General features: G+C 42.9%; 1 protein-coding gene across 1 annotated transcript in view; it reads left to right on the top strand.

The window, feature by feature from the left end:
• The window catches only part of LOC144761843 (uncharacterized), a 114,185-nt gene that overhangs the window by 55,165 nt on the left and 31,026 nt on the right, over positions 1–27,994 (top strand). The window contains exons 7-8 of the mRNA XM_078647069.1: positions 2,838–2,986; positions 23,793–23,945. Coding sequence (XP_078503195.1) covers positions 2,838–2,986; positions 23,793–23,945 — 302 coding nt within the window. The remainder of the gene's footprint in view (positions 1–2,837; positions 2,987–23,792; positions 23,946–27,994) is intronic.

Below are 27,994 nucleotides of genomic sequence, written 5' to 3'. Positions count from 1 at the left end.
CAGTGAAGTTTACCTCACGCTTAGGAATCTATGCTGAGCCATAACTCTGAGTATTGTGAAGTCGCCTCAGTGGCGATAAGGACCAATCAATTTGTGTGTGATTAAGAGTAATAAACATTATTAATAAAGAATAATCAAAATTTGTAGTTCACAAACTGCAAATATTACAACAGAAGCCATAGTACATTGTAAAGCATCTATACAATAATTGACGTTATAAATTTCACAGAATTCGAATAATCATTTACCTGTAGTTACCTGTAATAGTTATTGTTCAAGAGTAGACCAAGATGGGTGTTTTGATACCTCACCTAGTATCTCTACAGCAGTAAACAAACTTGACAGGTAAAACACAATGTAGATATTGGGGCTCAAAAAGTCCCAGAATCACAAGAATTATAACTTTTATGTTTTAGTGTGCAAGGTCATTCTTCGAAAGTAAGCTTAAAAGGGTAGTCAAGCAATAACATGTAGGTAAGATGCTCTCTAGCGTGTATATTGCTGTGCATTAACCCAGATCAGCCATAATGATAAACACTGACAATTATACCACAACTTAGTAATTGTAATAGCTTATTTGTGAACTAGTGAAAATATCTTTTTTTTGTGTGTTTATTAGTTCTGGAATGTTATGTCTGCCCGTATTGGCGTGTAATCTATCAATCCTGGGGCACTCTTGAATGCATATACATTTGGAGATCCTGTATTTAAAGAAAAATGACATGCATAAGACTTACCATAGAACTTAATCTGTGAATAGGCCGTGTACACATTAACCGTGTATTTTTCAATGTATTCCTGCATCGCAACAGGAAATTGGGCAAAAACAGTTTCCCTCAAATGTAAAGATTTAAGTGGAGAAATCCAATGCTTAATTTGTAAAATAGAGTACAGGTGCCAGAAACTCTGCTCAAAAGACAGCAGCCTTTACAATTAAATGTTAGTGTGATGAATACCAAGAGAAGCAGTCTTAAATCCACCTCATGCCTCCTTCTTCCACTACTAGCCACCTCCTACCCCTTTATCTCGCTCTTGCAGGTTCCTGCTTTCTCCCTTGGTGATGGTTTTTCCATCTACATTTTCCTCCATCTTTCTGCGTTGTGTGCTTTTCCCATGCGTTCTCCCAGTAAATACTGATGTGGAAAATAAGTGCTGGTCCCCCAAAAAAAAGGTGCCCGCTGGCAACCACTAGTTAAAATTAAGCACAGCAGAAAACCATTGTTTATGCTCATTATGGAGACACAGCAACAACAATGCAAATTCAGTGTTTGGAAATATTTCCTTGGTGTAACTTCTTAATATTAATTTGGACTGGAACAGACCCAGTTTGCTCAGTTTCCTATTGCGCAAATGTCAAAAATAGAAAATGGAGAGGGCACACATGTATGGGCTTTTCGCAATGATGTCCAGCTGTGTCATGGAATATGAGTTAAAGGTAAGTTTTAAGCAATGAGGTCATGGAATATGTGTTAAAGGCAGGGCGAGGGCTGCCTAATAGTTCATGATCTTGCATATCAAAAAATCTCATAAATAAAATCTGACCGTTATGAAATTCTACAGTTCAGGGGGTTTGAAGGCAATGTACTGATACCTTTTGAAGCACATTGGAATGTTAAAATGAATTTAGAGTAATTCGGGTGTATATTTAATACCAAAATGGGTGGTTTCAAATTGCAAGTTTTCAGTGTTAAATCCATAAATAGTCACGCATGGGCGTGAAAATAACAATGGGCCCCATTCTGATGTCGGGAGGAAAGCCTATCTAATAGCTCATCTGAGGCTTTCCTCCCGGCATCATAGGTTTCCGTCCGACTGCTGTATTACAATACTGGCAGTTGGAGGGAAACCTGCCCTTCGGATAGGCTCACAGAGCCTGCCGGAGCGGTGTGTTTAATAGTAATGCCCTAATGACTTTGGAGCTAGCCTTGGCTCTGCCGTTGGGATTATGATGTTGCTTTCACTTGCCTTTTCGTGGCAGTCTGCCCGCAATGAAAAGGCAGGCAGAAAGTGACTTTCGGGGCCCCTAACAGGCCCCCTTTGGCCCTGAGCTATAGGGCCTGCCTAAACATCCCTGTACGGTGTGGCAAGCACCACATGGTTCCTGCCACACGGTGCAGGAATGTTTGAAAATATCCGCCCGTCACACAAGCTGCTATTGAAAAATGGAGGTTCGATTGCATCCGAATTCAGCGGGTGGAACTGCCGACTTATAGTCTGGCTTTTCCATTGCGCTATGGTGTCATCGTAATTAGGCCCAATGTGTCTGACGTTTGAGACTGTAATTGTACATTTCAGCGCTCATCTTAAAAAGCATTTTTTGAAAAAAAAAAATCCTGCAAGTTTGAAGGTACTAATTATCGCAGGGAAAATGTATTTGAAAAATTCCTTATAAGTTTATTCTTTTAGGCTAGTTAGAAATACTCATTTCCTGCCCTCTCTTTAGAAGAATTTGTGGGTGACTTATTGGGGGCATTGCCAAGTACCTTTTTTTTGACAAATTAAATTCTAATGGCTACAATTGGGTGTAATCATTTTTTTTACCATTTTACTTATGCATAGATGAGTGACTTACCTGGCTTACAAAGTTATTTTATGGTGCCATCAATTGTGGTTTTCCAATGTTTCCCTAGTCTTCACACAGTGAAATGCTCATTTCAAGTCTGATTGCATTCATGAAGAAATCACACACGTTCTCTTGATAGTGGCTCAACGTTAGAACAGTGCCACGGAGACCCCTGTATTTACAGTTTTGAAACCATATGTCTCTAACATAGTTTGCTGTTCTTTCACTACTTCCTGCCTGTAAAATTAATTCACTGATTTTTGGTCACATTCAGGACAACAAACTTCAAGGCATTAATATCATTCTGGATTCATCTGAAGCATGATGGGAAAGATTTGCATATTTTAAAAACTCAGCTGGAAAAGTTTGGAGGCACTACTTTTGTAAACGGGAAGTATGTGCTGGTTTCATTCTCAATTGAAGGCAAGTTAAAATTGGGGTTCTGTAAAATTATGTATTTTATTCTGAAATGTGATCATAATTCTTTACATATTTCACAATATTAACAGTTTATATGGAAATGTAGTTTGTGGGTCTCTCGTTGGACTTTTGTTGTTTCCTCAAACCACAGGCCTGTTCATGAATATTTTTTTAGCTCCACATAGCTCCCAAATTGAATAGGTCATTAGAGCTAAGATTTCGTTCTTTTTTTTTTTACCATTTAGGCATTCTAATATTGGAAAAATTAACAGAGAAGTTTTTGAAACCTGTATATATCCCTTCATTTCATGGTAGGAGTGCAGACTTTTTTTTAGCAAATATACTTTACTGATATCTGAGTGTGTAAACAACATCCTCTTGCTGACGACCTTGTATTTGGAGTCACGTTTTCAGCTCAGTCCAAGTGTTGAGAGGTTTTACAAAGCTGGAAGGAGTCAGGAAATGGAGTTCACATTTCAGAGTAGAGAAGCGCCTATAGCACTCATTTAAAATAATAAAAGGATATATTTCAGAGAGTTTAGATTAGTAGATTTTTATTTCATATATTTATTCATTAGAATGGAGTCTTAAAATTGTGGTTTCAAGGCACAAAGTCAATGAGAATAACAGTGGTGGCTGTGACGGGCAGTAGTGGTGGGGTGGGGGATGGGTTACAAAAGAAAAAAGAATTTCACCTCCCTGGCCAGCGGCCGCCACCTCTCCTCTGTCCTCTTCTGTCAACCTAAAGCACAGGCTCGGCTCCCCTAACCAATCACAGTGCTGCTGTCACCAGCATGACTGCAGCATCGTGATTGATCTTGGTGGCCTGGTTCGGCACTCAGACAGGGAGAGGGAGCCTGTGCAATACAGCAGAGTTGAGAACATTCTAAGTGTCCAATACACCTGGCCAAACCGTCATGCGCACTTAAGGGCACCAACCACTCCTCCCCCCTACTGCCTGTGACACAGCCAAGCCCCACCCAAACTGACTTTAGCACAGAACAATAAAATATAATAACGTGGTGTTATTTTATTTTTCCTTTTTTGCACTACTGAAAATCAGTGGGGCGACGCGCCACTGGATAATAAGCAGCTGATTTGTGTTTCACTCGTAGTCATAGGATCTAAGAGGCTTATTTACCACCCCATTGCGCCGCTTTTGCAACACCTTTTTTGACGTACCAGCGGCACAGTGTGCCTGTCCATATTTACAAGGCCACGTAAAGCCATCCTGTATGACTTTTCATGGCCTTGTAAATTCACGCATTACTCTGCATGAAAGGGGCATTTCATGGGTGTTGCTGTGGGTGTTTCCACGCAACATCCATGGCACTTGATGCATTACCAGATTTACAAAGTTTTGTAAACCTGGGAATGCATCCGATTCCTACACCTCCCCAGGAGAGGCATTAAGGAGGCGCAACAAAGAGTAATACCTTTATTTCTCCTTTTTCTATGCTAGCTGCATTCTGCAGCACACATAGAGGAAAACACCTATTGAGTTTATTTTAGGGCAGGAAGCAGTCCCTTCCTGTACAAAAACAATCACCCGTAAAATGCAGACACCCTTGCACCATGGCACAAGGGTGCCTACATAGGCGCATGACAGTCCATTGTGCAAAAGCACAGGGGAAGAGGAAGAGTATCTTGTAGATGCTGCGCATTCCTGCTCTTTTCTTTTGACACAGTAGCACCACAGGAAGGCTTGCTGCGCTGCTGTGCGTCAAAATATTTGAAATAGGCCCCAAAGGTTTTGCAAAGTTGTTGAGAAGCAATATGAAGCAGTATATTTCACAGAATTGCAACCAATATATACAATTAGGGCTCCATGTTTTCCGTTTTTACTGATTTTTACAGATAAATACAGACCATTCTTTTTATTTTCCTGAATGTATTAATTTTTAAATGTAGATTAAATCGGAAATTGGGTTGCTTTTTGAGTGATTCTAAATACTGTCTGCCATGACTACTAGGCCAATAGCTGTGTGGATTAACAGGTAAGGGTGTTAACAAAGAAAGGAATTTTTGTACAGAGGCTTAAGGCTGAAATGTGCATATTTTCATATAAGTGCATTGATTGATCTACTGCGGGTGTTTATCATTGAAACCTGGCAAGCATAAGTGCATTTTTATTGGTTAAATAAATGTGGAAATATACTAGTTTCAGGTTAATTTTTTAACAAAATCCAAAATAAAAATAGATAGATACAGATAAAATGACCAAAAAAAAATCTGGATTAATACAGATGGAAGTGTAAAAAAACACAAAAAAACATACAACCGGAAGGGAGCCCTATATCCAATGAAAGAAATTGTAACTGATAAGTTGTAGTGAGATGTGCCATTTCAGTCAGTCTGGCAGCTTTCATCGCTGTGCATGTTTGTGAGAAAACACAACCCAGCACTAATACTCATGATTTCCTAGAACAGAAAAGGAACCTAAAAATAGGCTCGTCCGGTTTTCTCAGAACTGTAGAACTTTGTCAAGGAAGGTCACCGTGGTGGAGCGGCACGTAAAGGGTAACATAATCCGTATATGTTCGGTTAGTGGGAGGGTATTTACACCAAAGACAAAGAAAAATTCTCAGAGAGCCACCTGTATTATTTTTAATCAGTAAACTATTTAACCGATTTGACTGGTACTGGTCAATAGTCATAAGTTTCATTTATTTTCATACAAAATGATAGCATGTTATTACTCACTTGTGAGGGTACAGCGTTTAACATAATACATTTATGATGACATTTTCCTGGAAAGGTAATAATGAATCAATGTGTGAATAATTTTTTTTTAATATTATTTTTTTTATTGTTTTATTTAAAGAGTTGAAGTGTGCGCGCTACCGATTGGGCATTCCCATACTATCTTTCTTCAGGTTCAAGAGTAACTGGCACTGGGAAAAGCCACCCAAACCTACTCCTGACTGATAATGCACATTGTCTCCTGCGTTCGTGTTAAATCCTGAAGCATGCAGTTTTTCACTGTATTGCCTCACCTCCTCTGCCATTTCTTCACGCCTTGCTATCCTGTTACCCTCGAGCACCAAACCAGTGACTGCCCTCTGTCTCTGACCGCTGACTAGATGACCAGTAGCATTTCTTCTATTATAAAAGATGGCTTTTTGTCTAAATCAGTTGCAAATACTAGCCTATTTCACTGAGCTAGCGCCTTGACACCTCCGGGTATTTATTTGTGCGCTTAAAAATATTCAATAACGCATTTTAGTTTCATGAAACCTAGTTGCTTGGCGTCAACTATCAAAACTCCTTGGGGTTCCTCCAGAGCTCCCGTTCAGCTGTCCTATCCAGTCTGTCTGATCATCTAGCACTACTCCAAGCTTGCCTATTTTTTACCATAACTTGTCTCCAACCACGCCCCACTCTTGCCCTGCTCTTCCCATGAACATCACTGTACCCCTAAAATGCGCATTATAGTCCTTGCAGATTAAACTCTCTCAAATCATTTCATCCCAGTTGTCCGTGCAGTGGTTGCAGGTTCTCTTAAACCGTCTCATCTGCCAAAATATTGCATATAACTAAAGGGTTGTGTCCTCACGAAGCATTTTGCTTTTCTCAAATTATATGGCGACCCAACGGGACTATCAGAAGGGGAGGATAGCCAGGGCCCGAAGGCCTCGTGCCTACAGGTGGGGCTCGATACTTTTATCTCGTAAGAGTCCAGGCAACAATCGTGAGGTAAATTATTGTTAGACGTTGGGGTTGGTTCAATCTTAACTTCTTCAATCATAGGGAACAAACTTAACTGGACCTGTGAGGTAGTCCATATGTGCCAGTGCTTAATTTGTAAAAAAAATAAAGAAGTGCCAGGGCCCACGGTATTTCATAAGAGTTACCTGCCAGCAGTGACAAGTGCCAGTGTCCCTGTCACCTATCAACCATCACACTGCAACAAATGTGACAATTTGGATTATTCCAGGTCATCAAGGCTTTAAAAATTACCTGAATTATGTATTATTTTAATGTCAGTGTATTTTGAATTTTTGAACTCTGTGCAGATGTGCTTTTCTCAAAAATAGGTAGACGGCGCCAACATGAAAGGTAAACACTGGCACAAATTAAGAACACGCAAATGAGTCATAAACTAGGGAGTAGAAATTAAATCTCTTGGCGACTGCCTCGCTCCATCCTAAGTGGCAACTGCGCTTGTATGTACAGTTTTTTTTTTAGACTTCTCAATTCATCATTTGTCGCAGAATTGTATCCCCTAGTCTGTGACCTGCTAGATCTCACACAACGTTAAAACTCTTTTTAAGAAATGCGTAGAAATAAACATCTGAAGTCTTTTCCCAAATCCTTGTTTCTTTGATTCAGGCAATAGATGCAACCTATTGAAACCATGTTCTCCTGCCAGTTACCATTGTCAAAGGGCATACGCACATCTCTATTTACCCCTGTTGCTGCGAGTGCTGCCTTTCCCCAACATTACAAACAATGCCAGCAGCAATCACAAATCCGATGGGTCCTCTACCTCTCAAAGACCACCAAGGCAGGACATCAGTAAGTTCAGAGTTGCTGCAATGTGCGAATGGACCCGCTTTTTTAACCTCATTGAAGGGGTGGAAAATAAGAATTTAGCTTCCAGTTTCCCTGAAGATGTTGTTCTCAAGTAGGTAAAAAACAAGAATTTGCAATGCAATAGGTCTCGCATTTGCGAGACTTTGAGCTATTGGTATTGTAAATGACAATGCCTTTTATTTGTGTTGGTTTTTAAAACATAAATAAAAGGCATTGTCATTTACAATGCCAATAGCTTCAACTCTTGCAAAAGCTAGACCTATTGCATTGCAAATGCTTGTTTAGATTGTGCGCCGTTTCATGAGTCTGGTGCTTTGTCTTAAAACAGCGATAGTTTTCCCCTGCCTAAAATAGGAAGGTGGCAATGTAGCGCCTGAATGCCTGGCCGGGCTCTATATTGGCTTGCTAGACCCCATAGGACACACTTGCAGTCCTTCGGCGGGAGTCCAACTAGTGACCTGCTTGGCCACAAACTAGTGAAGCATCTCGGGGTGGGTGAGCTACAAATTAACAGGGATAGCTGAGGCAGACGTCCGCTCTGCACCGAGCCAAGCCCCGACAATATTTGGTATGCAAATCACGCCAAAAAAAACCCACAATAAAATGTCTTTAAAGTAAAAAAGAAAATTCTTTAACATGCAGAAGCTTTTCAGATTTACTATATTGAAAACACAGTGGTAAAAGGTTAAAAGATGCTCAAATTACTTGGTATGGATGGATGCATGAATAATGAACAACTAAGGGTTATTGACGGTATGAGTTGTTGAATGGGGAAAGTATTGGCAATAAAATTAGGTTTAAGGGTGGCGGTGAGAGGTTGAAAGGTTTACAACTGGTATTGATGTAATGGTTTTAATTAATCAAACAATACATTTTTACTTTAAAAAAAAAAAACTGGTATTGATGAGGTAATTTCTTATTGTATTAGAATGCTCAATTTTCTCTGGCCAACAGGGGAGCTCTTTTTCCATTAGACATCTATTAGGTTCCAAACTAAAGAAAACATTTGCAAAATAAAAAAATAAAAAAATTAAGGAGCTCTGTTTAATCGTTCTGAAAAAACAGGGTGCAGTCCGTTTAAATGTTGGTCGTGTTCGAATTATTCACATTGAAAAATAGCTTTAAAACGCAGTTGGTGCACCGTTCTGTAATCAAGAGGACAAAGAGGTTTTATAATATGAAAAAATGTCTAGTGAAGATAATATGAATATATTTAATGGATCAGCACACGGGCTGTATATTTAAACTCAACCCATTTGCAAAATGATGTGTCGAACACGTTTTTTTCCTTCAAGTGTTGGCGGTATGGGAGATGCACTTTGCCTTGCATTTGTTTTCTTAAAACAGTGTGCAAAAATATACGAGGGTTCTTGCGATCAATGCAGCCCACTTCACACTTCGGTTCAGATGTTATGTTATGTTATTCAGAATTTGTAGAGCGCAAACTGCCGCTCCGAAAGGAGCATCCTGGCGCTAAGGAGCAAGGGAGTCAACAAAAGTGAGAACTAGATGGCAGCCAATACATATGCATCTGGCAAGTTAAATAGCCAGATTTTAAGTTGTTTACGAAAAGGGGCTTCTCGATCTAATAGTCCTAGTTCCTTTGGCATAGCATTCCATGCCCTGGAAGCCAGGACACTAAGGGTTTTTCCCCCTTTGGTCTTATAATGAAAAATGGGAGTGTTGATTAAGTTACAACCTGCTGATCTCAGAACTCTAGTGGGGTTGTAGCACGAGTATCTTTTTGAGAGATACTTAGGGCCAATATTATTTAGTGCTCTAAAGGAGGTCAGTAAGATTTTAAAAAGAATCCTTTTATGGAGAGGAAGCCAATGCAATATCCTGAGGGCCGCAGATGCTGAAGATTTCCTAGGCAGTTTTAATACCAGGCATGCAGCTGCGTGTTGGACGCTTTGTAGTTTTTTCAGCGTCAGCATTTTTACTCCTGCCATCAGGCCATTGCAATATTCAAGACGGGAGAGTATAAGAGCAACAGCCACAGACTTTCTTGAGTCGGTGGGAAGAAAATCAAAGAATTTTTTCAATGATTTGATGATATTAAAACAGCTACTTGCTACATTCCTTACTTGGTGGTCAAAGGATAGATATGAATCAAAAAGAATGCCCAGGTTTCTGGCCATGTCCACTGAACTGGGAGGTGGAGTGGCCCCCTTAGGCCACCATTTACTGGGGCTGAAGTTGACATTTTTCCCAAGGGGCAGTATTTCCGTTTTACTCTAAGTGCATTTAAGATGATTGTCATTCATCCATTGGAAGACATCGGTAAGCCAATTCTGAAAATTTAGTTCAGCCCTTGTGGAATTTTTATCAAGGGATACAATCAATCGGGTATCATCAGCATTTGATGTTACCAGTATCCCATAGGATTCAATTAAATAGATAAGCGGCGCCATATAAATATTAAACCGTAAAGGGCTCAGAATGAAGCCCTGGGGAACTCCAGAGGTGACACTTTTCTCCTTTGAGAGAAAAGGCCCCAGTGAAATGGTTTGAGTTGTCTCTGACAGGAAAGACCTTAACCAGTTAAGGGCCCCATCTGTTATTCCACTCATTTGCAATCTATCAATAAGGATTTTATGGGAGATGGTATCAAACGACGCCGATAAGTCAAGTAGAATCAGGATGGCGTCTTTCCCTTCATCCTGTAAATTTTTGATGGCATCAGTTAGTTCAATAAGGGCCGTTTCCGTGGAATGCTTTGGTCGGAAGCCTGATTGTTGGGGATGTAGGATATTGTGTTTCCACAAAGTTCGCCAGTTCTTGATGAACCATATGTTCGGTTATTTTACCAAGGACAGGGAGAAGGGATATGGGACGAAGGTTAGAAAGGTCTGAGGGGTTTTTATTTTGCTTTTTCATCAGAGGTTTGACTATAGCTTTTTTCCAGTCCACGGGCACAATACCAGAACTGAGTGAATCATTAACTATTTGATTTATAATGGGATTCACAACATCAACTATCTGATGAAGAATAAATGGGGGACAAGCATCAGATGGGGATCCTGATTTACCGGCCATAATAACTTCATGGGTTTGTGCGAGGGTTACAGGCTTAAACATACTGATGGTATTCAGCACGGGTGGGGCAGGGTCATTTACACTCTTTGTGGTGAAATACGCAGTGGGTGAAAATTCGTCCTGTATAAGTTTTATTTTTTGATCAAAATAGTCAGCGATTTGATTGTATCATTGTGTAGGTGTCTGCACAAGAAATCAAAAGAAAGACTTTGTGAGAGTTTAATGCTTGCTCATTTGATGGACCCAAGACCGAAGAGAGGGCTTGCGTTTGTCTCCATCCTTGCTTTTAGTGATTTTATTAGCATCTTTTTATCGAAAGACTGCTGGGAACAGAAAAGAGCTGGCCGCGGAATATTTCCACTCATTCTGCTAGGTGGGGACTCTCTGTATCCGGTGTCCTTAAATGTAAGTTAATACAACTTTATCCTGGATTTCTTACTGGAAAATGCGCTCTGTATAGGACTGTGAGCATCTTTGCTATTCCACTCCCCAACGTGGCAGGCCTCGGTCTGTGAGATCTGGAGGGCAGAACCGAGAAGGAATAAGAGGGGAGACACGCTCAGGCTGGGGTTTGTCCGAGATAGCTGCACAGTTCATGCAAGGTTTTCTCAAGACTGTACATTTTAAGCTGACACGGCCAAAGCTGTTCCCCATCTCCACCTCTGACGTCAGCAGACAATTACTTACTAATAGAATGTGCCACTGTAGAATGCACAGCATTTCCTTACTTCTAGTGGGCTGGAGAATCTTAACAGCACATCCTTCATTTTGGGATAGCTTATAGGAATTTAAAAATAACACAATTTAGCACGAGAGAGCTGGAATTGGAGCATTACAGAACAAGAGACTGTCGATGAGCGGTCCTGCAGTCCCCCCGGGACACAAGCAGGCATCCACTTCTGTCAGGACAGCTGATCGCAGCAAAAAGACAGAAGTGGATGCCTGCTTGTGCCCCGGGGGAACTGACAGCAAAAAAAAAAAGCTTGCGAGGCAGCAGGAGGAGGTGCGGCAGCAGGGGGAGGAGGGGGATCTGCACTTGCGGGAGCGATAATTGCTGCCATTAGTGGCGCGCACTCCTGCAAGTAGATCGCCTCACATGCACACGTTGCCATTGATGGCAATGGAATGCGTGCACGTTTTTGGCCGAAAAGCCAAAGCGATCGAAAAAGGTCTTTTTGCCTAAGCAGCGCATGCGCAATATGTAGGCAAGACCTAAACAAGCATTGGCATTGCCAATAGGTCTCGCTTGTGGGACCTTAGAAGTATTTAGTTTTGCAGCACAATATCCTTGTTGCACCAAGGATATTGTGCTGCAAAACTAAATACTTATAAGGTCCCACAAGCGAGACCTATTGGCAATGCCAATGCTTGTTGAAAATGTGTTTATCTGCCCACTTTCCTATCTCGTGCTCTCGAGATTCGGGTGATGCAGAGATTACTAGCGCCACGCTAAAAAACATAAAAGTGCAGAAGATAAAGTTTACAGCCTCCCCCTCCTCAAGCAGACCCTCACGTCTGCCCTAGAAAGAATGTCATTGGTGCGTGTGGTCTGTGGAAGGGTTGGCACTGACTTACCTATCGCTCGCAATGTGGTGTAACCTCATCTCTCGCTGGGCTGGTGCGTCTTTGGTGTGTTTCTTCTGTGCCTTTCAGGGGTGGGGGGTGAATGAGTGAATCCCTCTGTAAATATCACAAGTGGGTAGGGGGAAGTCAAGGATTCTTGAAATTCCCCTTTCATTTTATTGTTAAATTTGAACACTGCGGGTGGGGCTGGGGGTGTGTATGTGCGTGAGTGTGTTTGTTGAGTGTGTGTATGTGAGGGATTGTGAGTGTGTGAGTGAGTGTGTGTGTTGAGTGTGTGTATGTGAGAGATTGTGTGTGTGTGAGTGACTGTGTGTATGTGCACAAGTGTTGCTGTCTTTGTACATGCCCCGCTGTCCCTCTGTCTCCCCCGGCACAGATCCTCTGCAGTCATGTGCTCAGGGGAACCCGGGCTGTTAAGCGCTAGTCGTGGTTAGCAAACAAAGTTTGAGAGTGCAGCTGAAAGCGCTGCTCCCCAGGAGGAAGCGCTGGCCAGCCGAGCCGTGCCTTCAGCGCAAGCGGTACATTCCCCCACAGGGTCATGGGATCTGGGTCATGGCGGAGCTGGGGCTCCTGTCTCGGCACCTACAGGCCCTAGCACCAGCGACGCTCACACGGGCACGGAAACAAAGTGTAGTGGCCAGGGGGCTGGCTTTTGTGACTGTGGCTGTAATAATGGCGGGAATAACTGGATAGTCAAGTTGGTGGCAACTGGTGTTGGATTTGACGCTTTTCATTATAAAAAGCTAAAGTCCCCTCAAGAGATCACCACGCAATGCTTTCCGCAATAAAATAAATAAATAAAATGAAAGACGAACGGTCTTCAAAAAGGAGACGGTGAGGGCGGGAGACGGTGAGGGCGGGAGACGGTGAGGGCGGAGTGAGTGGGCGAGGAGAGAGAGAGAGAGAGAGGGAGATGAGGTAGGGAGCAATTGTATTACCGCAATAAAATAAATAAATAAAATGAAAGACGAGCAGTCTTCAAAAAGGAGACGGTGAGGGCGGGAGACGGTGAGGGCGGAGTGAGTGGGTTAGGAGAGAGAGGGAGATGAGGTAGGGAGCAATTGCATTACCGCAATAAAATAAATAAATGAAATGAAAGACGAGCGGTCTTCAAAAAGGAGACGGTGAGGGCGGGAGACGGTGAGGGCGGAGTGAGTGGGCGAGGAGAGAAAGGGAGATGAGGTAGGGAGCAATTGCATTACCGCAATAAAATAAATAAATGAAATGAAAGACGAGCGGTCTTCAAAAAGGAGACGGTGAGGGCGGGAGACGGTGAGGGCGGAGTGAGTGGGCGAGGAGAGAAAGGGAGATGAGGTAGGGAGCAATTGTATTACACAGTAAACAAGCAAAAGCAAATGGTGGGGGCCTGAAGGAGGAGGGGGTGCGAGGGGTGAGTGAGGATGGGGTAGCAGGGGAGGGAACACGGCCTGGGGGAAGCTGGCTGGGGAGGGGGAGGAGAAATGCAAGGAAGGCTGTGTGCGGCGGCCATCCAAGAATAATTAGGGGAGGAGAAGCCGCAGCGCGCACGCTGGGCGAAGCCCTTTGATGTGCTCTGCGGCAAATGCAATTAGGAGGGAGGGAGGCTGATGCGCGTTCATGTTTGATCACGTGGTTCACGTGAACTTCTTGAAAACCGCCAGCAAAAAGCTGGTGGTTTCACAAGGATTTTCGCCACTTGAATTCTCGCTCCGCTCGCGAGACCTAAAAATCATGGGTTGAAGTTTAGATATTTGGATGCATTTGTTCTTAATCAGATTGTTGGGCTTCAGGCGCCCTCCAGTGGAATTTTTCGGTAAATCTTTTCTGCTCCCCATGCAGCAAAGCCCACGTAACGTTTGCCTGATTTCCACTAATCGTCACCAGAATGCCTTCCGTTGTCCGCACGTTTAGGGTTATGCTATGACTGTGATACGTGATTTTAATATGAATTATATATTTGTAATATGTGTTAAAATTGCATAGTAGTGTTTATATGATTGGTAATGCCTGAACAATAATGTGCATTACTGGAAAGTATCCTTAGTTAACGTCCCACCTCGCTTTACCTTGAAAAAAACCGGTGTCAGAAGTACTTGGTGGTGATTAAATCACCTATGTTGCAGCAGTTTGCTGTTTTTTTCAAATCGGTTTTCCTCAGACAAACCTACATTTTATGTCTATTGTGAACTGCTTTGGCTGTGTGCTCGAACCCATGTCATCATAATACATGCACAGAGGAGCTTTGGGCCAGTCTCCTTCAGTCATTGGGTCATTTGGGTCAGCTTCGAACCTCCCTTCAACTAGTGATTGAAGTTTGGGCATTTCACGTTTTGATTCTGGTCAGAGGGGTATTTTCGTCTGAACGTTAACTACTGGGTATTAGTGTACACCCACCTTCCTATGGATAGCTCCAATTGCGGTGCATAGGCAGTGAAGCAAAGCATCTAATCAATGTAATGGAGGTGCATTTGTGCTCCTGCTGACCTAAAGGTGATTTTGCGCCCAAATATGCTTTCCTAAGTTTGATTTGCGACCCTAAAACCGTAACCACAGTCCGTCTGGGGCCAAGGTGGTTTTGCACTTTCATCTGCTTTTGTACTTTAAAATGAAGACACACTGCTGTTCCTTTTGTTCCAACAGATTTTGCAACTAGAAGCTGACACCTAAAAGTGGCTTTTGCTTCTTAAAACTTTTCAAACCTTTTGTGTTGCACAAGGGTCGTTTTATAGGTCAATGTGCTGTCGGCGAAAATGTGTCCTATTAATGCAGTCTTTTCTCCCTATCTTGATCGCTTCCTATCTAATTAAGTGCTTTTTCACCTGAATATGATGCCATACTCCTGCTGACTTTGCACCAAGGAAGATTTTGCACCCATATGTGTGCATTTCATTGTGATTTCCAGTGTTTTGCTCTTGGAACCTGTGGTGATTCCACACCTACATAACTTTAAGATGTTTTTCACCTAAATGTGTATTTGCACCGAAGTGTTTTCACATCCCTTATTATATTCCAAGGGTGAATTTGTATATACATGTGTGCTTTTTCTCTTAAATCAGATGCCACAGCACTGCTTACTTTGCACCAACAGTAATTTCCCTCCTAAATGTGATCTATTTTGCCTACAAATTCTGATGCTGCAGGAAGGGTAACTTTTCACACATCAGTATCCTGTCAACTACGGAAGCTTTCCTTCTACATCCAATGTGTTTGAAAGCTTTATTTAAGGTAAAATTGTCAATACAATAAGGTGACATCAGCAAAGCAATAAGAAAAGGTAAATTATGAGAGATAAAACATAAGCAGCCGATGGCACAATGAAAAAGCAAAGCATTTTTGAATTTTAAGGGGGGGGGGGGAGAAGGGAAGAGAGGGGAATAAAACCATGATAATACAATCCAAAAATGAAACCGAAATAAGCATAATGAATGTTGGCAATAAAGTACAGTAAATACACACTTATCTAGTGAATATATGAAATATGAACGTTAGGAAAAACATGAATAAAGAATAGAAACTGCATTAGTGAAATTTAAAAACCTGTAGTTGCAAGCAAGAGTACGAATGTTCACGGGGGTTTGAAATTGTCAGAGGAAAATGGAGAGTATTTCTTTTTGGCGGACTGATCCAAATATAGGGTGAGAGGCAACCAATAGAGTTCAACATTTCGAGAGGGTTTGCAGGAGGACGCGAAAGCAACATCAAGTCTATGTGAATGACATAGTAGGTTCCACCAGCAAATTAAGGAAAGTTTGGTCAGAGATTTCCAATTAGAAACAATATGTTGTAGTGCAAGGGCTAGCATAAGGTCAAAAAGACCATGTGAATGTGGAGAGAGGTCCAAGGATTCTGAAAGGCTACCCAGAAACACTAAAGAGGTAGAAAAAGGAATAGGGAGATCAAAGATACGGGAAACACGAGACCATATCTGTGTCCAGAAAAGTCGAACTGAGGGACAGAGGAAGAAGAGATGAAAAAGATCAGCATTGGGGGCATTACAGGTCCAACAGTTAGCCGTAGAAGAGGATAGAAAACGAGAGAGAGAAAGGGGAGAAAGGTAAAGTCTATGATAAAAGAAAAATAGGGATTGAGTTAGAGATGCAGTACGGGAAGTCTTCAAGGATTTAGCCCAGAGTTTGTCCCAAAGAGAAGTCGGCCAGGAGTGACCTAAGTCTTTTTCCCAAGAAAGCTCCAGTTTTGATTTGGGACGATCAGGATCAGGAGCTGAAAAGTATCGGTAAATAAGGGAAGCTTATGGGGTAGTAGAAAGAATGGTAAGTAGAGAGGAAGACGAAGCGGGCAGTACATCAGGAATAAGAGAGTAGTATCGATCAAGAACGATTTCCATAAGAATGAAATATTTCTTTGCGAACGAGGAAGGACAGTGAAATTGGGATTGAAATTGAGGAAAGGAGCAAGGAGATGAACCATCAAAAAGATGGTGAACCCAGATAATACCCTTCGATCTCCACAAAGGCCAGGCAATAGGTCTATTGCATATTAAAATAAGTGAGTTATACCAAATGGGTAATAATAAGAAGGATTCCCGAGAAACAGAAGCTGTGGATACCAAGGGCCGTAAAAGAGAAGAAGTGTGTTTAAATAAGAGGGGATTAAGACATGGAGCCTTAGCAGTGAAGCGAATGACCTCCTGAAAAGAGTAAGGGAGTAATAATTCAGGCTCAACAGAGAGCCAAAGGGGAGAAAAAGGGGATATATCCTGTGATAACCAGCGAGAAGCTTGGCGAAGTGAGAAGGACTTATGATAAAGACGGAAGTCCGGAAAGTTAACCCCACCATTTAATTCAGACTTACGAAGGGCTGAGAGAGATATACGAGCCTTTTTCTGCTTCCAGAGAAACTTAGATAAAACAGAGTCAATACGACGGAAGTAGAGCGCTGTTATATGGATTGGGAGCATGGACAGTAAATAGATTAAGATCAGAGCAATCATCATCTTGATGGAATCAAGACGACCCCACCAGGAAAGAAATAGAGGGTTCCAAGAGGAGAGTAAAGAATCTATTCTAGAGATGACTGCATTCATATTAAGTTGGATAAAGGATGAGATAGAGTTAGAGAAAAGAACACCAAGATATTTTATTTTCTTAGAATTCCAAGCAAAGCCAGTGGAAGTAAAGAAATGTGGAAGGCAAAATTTAGTTAGAGGAAGAATCTCCGTCTTATCCGAATTTATTTTATATCCTGAAACCAGGGAAAATTTCTCAAATTCATCTAATAAAGAAGGGACAGAGGCAACAGGATCTGAAATAAATTAAAGTATGTCATCCGCGTAAGCAGATAATTTAAGATGATGATCACCGTATGGGAAGCCAGAGATGGAGGGATTGTTACGAATAGAAGATATGAAGGGTTCGAGAGCTAAAATTAATGAGGTGAAAGAGGACAGCCCTGACTAACTCCACGTTTAAGTGTAAAAGGGGGAGTCAGTTGACCGTTGACGAGAACTGAAGCCTTGGGCATAGAATATATTAAAGAAATATAAGAAATAAATTTTGGACCAAAGCCATGCCATTTCAGTGAAGCCATCAGAAAGGACCAGTCAACCCGATCAAAGGCTTTCACAAAGGCTTTCTCAGCATCAACCGAAATAGCTGCAATGGGAATAGACAGAGAGGGGGCCTTACTTAAAACATTAAGGAGGAGTCTGGAGTTGTCTGAGGTGAGGCGGCCCTTAACAAAACCACATTGCTCTTTCCCAATGAGATGTGGCATGAGTGGGTCAAGGCGAAGAGCTAATAATTTTGCAAAGATCTTATAGTCTACATTAACTAGAGATATTGGCCGATAATTCTTACAAAATTTGGGTTCTCGACCCTCTTTAGGGATAAGGCATATAGTAGCATCTTGGAATGAGCCTTGGGCCAGACCGGAAGAACAAAAAGACTGAAAAAGAAAGAGAAGTTTGGGTAGGAGGAGGTCGGAAAAGTGTAAATAAAATTAAACTGGAAAGCCATCAGGCCCAGGAGTCTTGCCTTTGGTTAGAGAAGACAAAGCAGTGGATAATGCAGAAATGGTGAGATCAGTATCAATGTCCGAAAAATTAAGTTGGGAAGTATCTGGTTTAGGCAGGTTCTCAGAATAGGATTGGAGGAGATCTGGGGTAGGGGGATTTTCAGGAGAGTATAAGGATTCATAAAAAGATTGAAATTGGTCCAACATTTCTGCGTCTGTATGTAAAAGGACATTAGAAGGGGAATAGATAGTCTATGATAGTCCGTTCTTTACGCGATTTTAGATAATTACCAAGTAATTTGCCCGATTTATTGCGACCTCCATAGTACTGTGCACTACTTCGAAGAAGAAAAGAAGAAGCTGAATCCGTAATAAGTTTGTTATAAGCAATTTTAGCTCGAAGAAGGTCAGGAGACATATGATTTGGAGAGGAAGTGTAGAATTGATGTTCTAATGACTTAATATGCGCAAGGGCAACTTTACGTTTTTGAAGGAATTTTTTCTTCTTTTTAGAGACAAAGTCGATAATAAATCCGCGGGCTGTGGCCTTGAAAGAATCGTGGGAGAGGGGTTGGCCTAACGGCTAAGGCGCTCGACCTCGGACCTGGGGTTCTGGGTTCGAGTCTCGGTAACAACGCCCAAAAAAACAAACCCTGTGATTCTGGGCAAATCACTTAATCTCCCCGTGCCTAAAATGAAAGTGTGTCCTCATGTAACGTAACTGGTGCTATGAAAAGCGCTCTGATAACTGATTCGGTTCGGTTCTAGTTCGCGCTATATAAAACTCTGCAAAAAAAAATAAAAATTGGAAAAATTCAGAAGTGAAAGAACGAAAAGAGGAAGAAAAAAGAGGATCAGCGAGAAGAGAAGAATTAAAACGCCAGCGAGAGGATTTAGTAGTAGGAGGAAGAAGATCAAATACAGTAATAATAGGAGCATGATCAGAGATAACAATGGGTTCAATAGAAGAGGATAAAAGATGTTGAGATAAAGAGGAGGAAAGAAAGATGTAGTCTAAACGAGAGAAAGAAGCATGTAGAGGAGAGAAAAAAGAAAAATCTATAGTGTCTGGGTGAGTGAGTCTCCATGAATCTACAAGATAAACTTGAGTAATAGTATCAAGAAACTGTTTATGGGGCTTGTGAGGGGTGAAACGAACAGAGGACTTACGATCTAAAAAAGGGTCGATAATCTGATTACAGTCTCCGCCTAATAGGAAAGAATCGTCTTTGTATTGGATGCATTTTGCAGTAATCGAGGGCCAAAAAGAGGAGTCAAAGCTTGTAGGGCCATAAACATTGAACAGAGTAATTGGGATAGAATTGATAAGTAATTTAGCTAGAATCCAACTACCCTCATCATCCTTTTCTTCAAGAAGTACTTTACATTTGAGACGTTTGTGAATCAAAATAGCAACACCATTCTTTTGATGAGACGCTGGAGAAAACAAGACAGTACCAACCCATAGTCTTTTTAGCTTCATAGATTCAATATCTGAAAGATGGGTTTCTTGAATGAGAACAATATCAGGATTGTAAGAGGAGAGGTGTTAAAGTACTCTTTGCCGCTTAATAGGATGGTTAAATCCTTTCACATTCCATGAAACAACTTTGAAGATGAAAACATAGTAAACTGTTCAAAATTGAAAAATGCAAAAATATACTGTACAAGCAATAAGTCAAACTTTAAGGAAGGAGAAAATAAGCAAACAATTAAAAGATTAGAAGGAAGAATAGGAGGAAGGAGGAGAAAAAAGGAAAGGGAAAGGAAAAAGACGAAGGGAAAGGAAAGAGGAGCAGCAAAGGAAGGAGAAGGAAGAAAAGAAAGAAGGCATAGAAGACAGTACAAATCCATAAGGATGACTGTAAGAGACATACCTGAAGGGGGAAATACACAAAGGGGAAGTGGGGAGGTGGTGATGCGTTACAAGACGGGTAGACCAGAAACAGAAGCACAACCGCACAGAGACCTCACAAAAAGTACAAAGGGTGGAACATGATGATGAAGGGAACAACCGATACATATCTGCATGGGGGAAGAAAGAAAATAATTAGTACATCACGGAACCTGTGACACAAAGCATATAACCAAAGACAGGATATAAGAAAAAAGAAGTGAAAGATAAGAAGAGCAGTTTAGAACATGTTGGAGGAGACACAAAAAAAGGAAGAAGGACAAGGTTACAACGGGAAACTTGGGTAGTAAGCAAAGAATGGGAAAGACGAAGAAAAAAATTAGATAAGAGTAAATGAGACTAGAGAAAACAACTAGAGATCATTATACAAATACAACAAAACATTTCAGCCACTATTTGAGGGAGAGGCTTCCATTCCTTTCTCACTCTGCAGAAGGAGGAAGTTTCGTAGTTCACCAGGATCTTGAAAAGACCATGTCTTATTCCGATGAGTAACTCTGAAGGTACAAGGATGGAACAAGCCATATCGTGCTCCAAGGAAGCGCAAAGAAGGGCGGAGAGCTAGCAATTCCTTACGCCTGGAGGCAGTAGCATTAGATACGTCTTGAGATAAGTAGACTCGTTGACCCAGCTAAGTTATGTGCCTCTTGGTCCTTGCTGCTGAAAGAATCGAGAGAAGATCTGTGAACTTCAAAAAGAGAATAATAACACCACGAGGTTTTGTAGATGAAGTTGTTCGTGCTCCCAGTCTATGAGCTCTTTGAATACTGATGGACGTAGAAGGGGGCATGTCTAGAAGTTTCGGAAGGAGGTAAAGAAAGTCACTGGCTCGTCACCCTCAAGATTCTCTGGTAAACCATAAATACGAAGGTTGTTTCTTCTGTTGCGATTTTCCAAATCCTCCGTATGTTGCTGTAGAGAAAGGACAGTCTTTTCTAATGCTACAATGCGTTGCGTGTTGGACTGAACTTCAGGGATCTGTTGTTCAACTGAAGAGAGTCGTGCATCCATGGTCTCCCATTTATCTTTTAAAAGTTGCATATCCTTACTCGTCTCTTTGATGAAAGGGCGCATTGCACGAATTTCTTCCAAAATTAGATCAATGGAGGATGAAGAAGAGGAGTTATCTAGTGTAGGAGAATCTTGTTTAGGTCGTTTACTGGATGTAGTAGGAGGGGAGGATCTATTAGATGAAGATTGTCCCGAAGGGGATCGCTGAGAAGAAGTCGTCGCCATCTTGGTAGATTGAATAGATGTAGACGCAACAGTTGAAGAGGTCACCGGGGTAATCACAGAAGGAGTGAAAACAAACTTAGGTTTATGTAACCTTACCATAGGAAGTTTGCACTCTAGTCGAAGAACTAATCTCAATTCTCTGAGAAGAAGACAAAAGTGTGCGGAAGGTACACGCTTCTGTAATCAAAGTAAATGTGTCTCAGAAGGTCAGCAACATGAGGCGGACGAAATGAAAATTATTTTCCTCAGGATGCACTTGAAAGTTGCATTAGAACAGCGCCAGTGGATTGAATGGTTGATATGCTAGCGGCGCCAAATAGACAGAGCGCTTAAAATGGCAGCCATGTATAGAAATGCTGGGGATGGCGTATTATAAGGCGCGATATCGTGGGGCACCTGAGGCTTGATGATATAAAGCATTTATTCATTAGGAATCCATTATGAGAGGCACTGGTGCACTGTCGGTGAGGAGGAGGGCGCATAAGCTAGGAGAGTCTGCAGCGCTGAAGAGACGGAGCGCCTAAAATGGCGAATCTCGCACAGGTGGGGCCATGACGCAGCTTCCAAGCAGCCACTCCACAGAATAGACAGAGCAATAAAGGCTAAGGAAAAAGTTATTGAAAGTCCCGGTTGCTCACCCCAAAGTCCGTTGATGCAGGATAATACATGGTGAAAGAAATTTATCCTGGCGGTTTGTGGAGGCAGAGGTCCGGTAGCGTGAGGAGCGTCGAAGATGGCGGTTCAGTGAGGCGCGACAGTCACATCGCGAAATTAGATGAAGGCGGCACTCTGGAAGCCGCAAAGCCACTCCGTTTGCTCTCCTCGTGTTCCGGTTAAGAAATCCGGCAAAGAGGTGTAGGAACAGCCCCCTTCACATCGGGAAAGCTGCTCTGAGGCGATACGGTGCGGCGGAGCTCAGCACCTAGCCGGCCATCTTGCGCGGCATCCAAGCCACGCCCCCCCCCCCTTCTACATCCAATGTGACATGCAACTATCACATTTTCTTTTAGTATAACATGACTTTGCACTGGGATACCATGTATCTGATGACTTTGCATCAAAGGAGATTTTGCACCTAAATGTGATTCTGCACCTTAGTGTATTTTTTTCTGCTAAATGTTATTTGTGCTCTCACACGCTCATCAGTGTTGTCCCATGGATGATTTTTCCACTGAAATGTGATTTTTGCACCGAAATGGGATTTATTTTTTTGTTGCTTTACCAAAATAGGATTTTGAGCTTAAATGGTATACCACAAAATTGCGTACTTTGCACCACGGGTGACTTTGCAACCAAAGAGTGATTTTTGCATCCAGATGATTTGTTCTCCTAAACTTCTATTGATGTCACACCAAGGGTGAATTTGCCCCTCAGTGTTATGGCGACCAAATATGGGGTTATACTAGTCCATTCCTTTTGCCCCCAATGTGATGCCATACTACCAAATTGTCTTAGTCCAAAGCTGCATATTGAGGTTGTCACTTTTTCAATCTGCTCCTCAAGGGAATATTCTACATATTTTACATGTGACCTTTTCTATGGCCATCAAACGTGAAACAAAGAACATCATATCAAATGATGGTTCAGGACACGATTGACAGGACCCCAGATGTGGCTTATCCAAAGCTATCTTCAAATAGCTCAAAGAAAGAGCCAAGCAGCTGAGGCTACAGATCTTTATCTGTGAAGAACGCATAGTTTGATCATAGGTTTCATTAAAACCGACTTGCCCTGCTGCATACTCTCAAAGAGCACAACCCGTATGGAAGAAAAAAAAACTTACTTCAGGTTACTATTACCAAAAATGTTAGCCACCCTCACCCATACTCAAATGGAAACAGAACTGTAAAAATCTGGCGACCTCAATGCGTTGGCAGCAAGCATTGGCAAAGCCAACTGGACTCTCTAATTCTCTAACAAATGCAAGCATAGGTATGCACAAATGCACACACAGTGTTGTACTGTGTCTTTCAACTATGTGTTTGGGCCTCATATTTCTGTGCCTTGTTTGTTTCCTCCCTAATTGTGCATTGCTGAAGGTTTTATTTTTTAAATTTGCTCATGACACACAGCACCACAAGCCTGGAGAATAAACATAGGGTATAGACATGAGGTACAAAAACTGCACATTTCGCAGAGAGACAGCACAAATAATCTGCACCTTTGGGCACTCCTGTGTTTATATGTCAGCACATTCATGCCATGATTTTTTGCTTTGCCATACTACAGTGTGACTGTTTTGGCGCGCTGGAACCTGGACCCGCTCAATTTACTCATTATATTGTTGCTGAACCAGGAAATATAAAGTGTTATTCTTTAGTTGCCAAGTAGGGATTCTGTAGGATTTCCATTGTGTTGCTACTGGATGAATTGTCTATCACCTCCATAAAGATGCTTAGAAAGCCACAAATAGCACCACCCATATTGACAAAGAGTCTGTTCACGTTCATAGAAACCCGTGTTTAATCAATAGTAAGACGCATGTAGTTTTTGTAATACAAATACTCTGAATGCTCTCTTATAAGAATACTTTTCTGTTTATTACAGATATCAACGAATGCGAGTTTGGCGCAGAGGCGTGTGATGAAAATGCAGAATGCCACAATGAGATCGGCACATACACTTGCCTGTGTAGGGATGGCTATGAAGACCCTTCAGCTGACCCATTGGGAACAGCATGTGTGCGCAGCCAACCATCAGGTACATGCCAATACTTTTCATCTCAGCATGAAACCTGCACCGATCACTGTAGTTCACTAGTTCCAAGCGTACTCATTTTCATACCCAGTTCGTTAATGTAAACCTCCTCTCCGCACATGAACCTTGTAGCCCACCTACTAACCAGCTTCTTTACCTCAATTTCTCTCCAATCCTCTTGTACAGGGGTCCTTTATACCTCCTTAACATTGGTAGGTTAGTTCCATAGATTCTATCTAATGTCAGTGACATTTAGATATGTGGTCATGCCACTTTCCAGTGGATATCTCATCGCAAGTATTGCCATGATTGCGGAGTGTGTATCACTTCCGGAATCCGTCATTTTGCAGTGACCCCTAACCCTCCTCTTGAAACTGCCATGTTATGTATGTTAAGTCTGCGTTGATCACAAGTAGGCACTTTTGTGGGAAACCATGCAGTGGTTGGCCAACAGCCCCCAATGATCAATGTGCATTGCGTAAGAATTGGTTGTTGAGGGTAACAAACATGACTGCTCAACATTTGCAGAGAATTGGTGAAGTTCAAACTCTGCAAAGTGTATGGGGCAAGCGCCCATAGAATGCTCGGATTTATGCCCCATCCTACACCTAGCCTGACTATTTTGTCGTACAAGATGAAAACCAAAGTGGGTTTGCTCCTACCGGTCAGGACTTAGACAATGTAAGGTGCAGGGACGAACAGTTAAAGGATGGGTGGCCACTCTCACAACCCAGGATGTAACAAAACAATGTAGCTGAAGGGGATCAAATGTGAAATCGGACTCAGCGCAATACGCTTCAGCCCTTTGCCACATACAGCACTAAAAGTGTATGTTTGAGTGGCCTATTAAATTGTGATTACTGTACAAAGACTCATTGGCACAAAAATCGCAATTATAAGTGGTGCAGTGCTTATCGCACCTGGTAATTAGAGCGTACGAATAAGGCCACACTTGTTGTTAAGTTTCAGCAGGTCAAACCTAACGATATTTAAAGAGTAAAAAAGACCCAGAAAATTCAGAGGCAGCATCAGAACCGTTTTCAGAAGGTCATGGGGCAAACAGGAGTGTTTGGGACCAGCTTTGGGTTTTTGTGGCCTTTTACTCTTTCTGTCCTATGGCCTGATCTACTGTGGATCCTGAGTAACTGGGCCAAGTATTACTCCTTCAGCACTTGAGTGGTAGCGCATGTGAAGCAGTCAGGGAGAAGTAGGCACAAGGTACACGAGGGCCCACAACTCAAAATACCCACAGTGACCCCAATAATATGACTGTTCAGTCCAATACTTAATTTTTGGCAAGAAAAGAAGTGTTACCCACGCAAAGTATAATAAAGAACACTAAACAGACCATAAAAGTCTCTCAGGGCTAGCACCCTACCTACCTGATTTTCACACGCTGCACCACAGAGGGAGAAGCCGCCACCGCCAGGAGTCATCCGCCCCTAGAACTCCGCGCCGCCGCTCCGGGAACCACAACACCCGGCAGGCCTCGCGGCGGCGCGTAGAGTGACGCGCACAGAGAGCGCGAGCGGGTTCAAAGGCGGGCAGAAACCGGCAAAGCGGGGGAGACCGCTACCTACCTGATTTTCACACGCTGCACCACAGAGGGAGAAGCCGCCACCGCCAGGAGTCATCCGCCCCTAGAACTCCGCGCCGCCGCTCCGGGAACCACAACACCCGGCAGGCCTCGCGGCGGCGCGTAGAGTGACGCGCACAGAGAGCGCGAGCGGGTTCAAAGGCGGGCAGAAACCGGCAAAGCGGGGGAGACCGCTACCTACCTGATTTTCACACGCTGCACCACAGAGGGAGAAGCCGCCACCGCCAGGAGTCATCCGCCCCTAGAACTCCGCGCCGCCGCTCCGGGAACCACAACACCCGGCAGGCCTCGCGGCGGCGCGTAGAGTGACGCGCACAGAGAGCGCGAGCGGGTTCAAAGGCGGGCAGAAACCCGCGTCGCGGGACGCGAGCGGGACGCCCGGGGCTAAGCCCGGGCAAAGGGCGGGCCCTCTTAGGCCCTCAGAGGCCCGAGGAGCCTGGCCTGTGCCAGACACCCTGCCCGACTGCGAGTAGCCAAGGACACCGAAACTTCATAACTGTAAGTAGGCTAATTCTTGCTGTCATACACCGTCGTGAGCCCGTAAGATCTTGATGTACTGAGACTGATAGCGGTAACTGGCCGTTACCACCTCCTGCTTTATTGTGGGAGATTTATTGGCCTTGCCATGAACCACCCAGAGACTAGAAGCATGGCAGCTGCTGGGGTAAAGAAATTGACTGGTACCTTAGACGATTTTATTGTGCGCACAAATGCCCTCATTGATGAAGGGATTATACTGATGAACAGAAGGGTGTCCCAAGATTTAGCAATGGCAAAACGTTCCTCTTTGGGCCATATTGCACAAGCTTGCACTCCTAATGGTCCATCCGCTCCACACACACTTGTAATGGTACACAAGGACGGGGGCTGTGACATACCAGCCTCCCAGGAAGGTCTGGAGGCAACCCCTAATCTTTCCTTGTTGGTGGTAAACAGCCCGGCTGTAAACGAGCATGAAACTACAGCTAGTACCTTGACTGAAAGGGGCAGGAAAGAGGGGGCAATCCCTAAACAAAAGAGTAATAGACAAAAACCCATTAAAACAACCACTCGCAAAGGGAAAAAAGCCCAGACTGGTAAAAATCACAATCCAACCCAGCGGGATCCGATCCCTTTGAATGTGAGCACCAACTTAGATGCTCATACTCATATCGAGGACACCATGGGTGGGTCCCAGGCAAGTGTGCCCATAAGATTAAGTCTGCCAGACGAAACTGTCTTGGATAGTAGCTTGGAGGGGATTTTGGAACTAAGTGGGGAAGTTGATAATCAAGCCAGAGGGAGTGAGGACAGTAGTGGCCAAATCATGGTTAACAATAACATCTTTGAAATGTTAAAAATCCTCTTAGAACCGATTGAGGTTAGGCTACGATGTCTGGAAACAATACTGAATAATATCCATAAAGATATTAGTGCCCCTAACTTCAATTTAAACAATAAAGTTCCACAAAAAAAACCGTCTATGAATAGACCACCCACAGTCGCTAAAAGCATCGCTAGCACTAATCTACCTCCAAAACCCACCACTAATCTACCTTCAAAACCAACCACTAATCTACCTCCAAAACCCACACCAACATCTAAAAACCCAACCACAACTGACAATGTAGCGCCACTCATACAAACTCCCAAATTACAACAGGATAAAGATAACGTAGAAACGAGGGAGTCGCGCAGAAATATACATCTACCGCCAGAAGCTTCACCATACGTTGTGGTCCTTACCGGAGTCCCTCAACCGGATGCCAAATCAAATGAAAACAACGGGGGACTTGTAAATAAAACAATACACTGGCTAAATGATAACTACCCTCTCCCCCCAGCCTTCAAAAGTAACATCCTGATGGTTGAAAGGGCTCCTTGGGTGGGGTACAATAAAAAAAGGACACACGGTGATTGCGTGGTGATAACATTTGAAAACCCACGCACAGCTGAATTTATTACGACAAGGCCCCCAAGAAATTATGGGCTGTCCATTGTGGCTAGGGCATTATCCTACTTCTACCCCGAGGGTGAACATCCGGATAATAGGTGGAGTTGGACCAGGGATAATCGACACCATGGTGGTAATAATGGGCAGGTTTTTGATAATAACTACCACAATGCACAGTGGAATGGGAGGTATGATGATGGTTGGAACATTGTGCAACACAAAGCGAGGCCTCCTTACTTTCGCCCACAAGGTTTTGACCTAGGACGGGCAGGCAATCTGCAATTTCCTCCGATCTTTCCGTGTTACAACCGGTTTGATTGTTTGGAAGCGGTGGATTGACTCCCCAAGATTAAGGAAGATGCCCAGATGTCTAATAAACCTGTGGACTTGGATCTTAGAAGTTGTTCAGGGTCTGAGGAAACCCCAGAAACACAAGTGGGGGACGAGATTACACAAGGGAGTGAGGTTAGACAACTAGATGCCACTGTAGACATTCTACCCGCAGAAAAAGATTATTGCAAG

Source organism: Lissotriton helveticus, chromosome 6 (genome assembly GCF_964261635.1).
Source record: "Lissotriton helveticus chromosome 6, aLisHel1.1, whole genome shotgun sequence".
NCBI lineage: Eukaryota > Metazoa > Chordata > Amphibia > Caudata > Salamandridae > Lissotriton > Lissotriton helveticus.
Note: the sequence above shows the minus strand (reverse complement) of the source record. Positions and strands in the feature narration are given on the sequence as shown.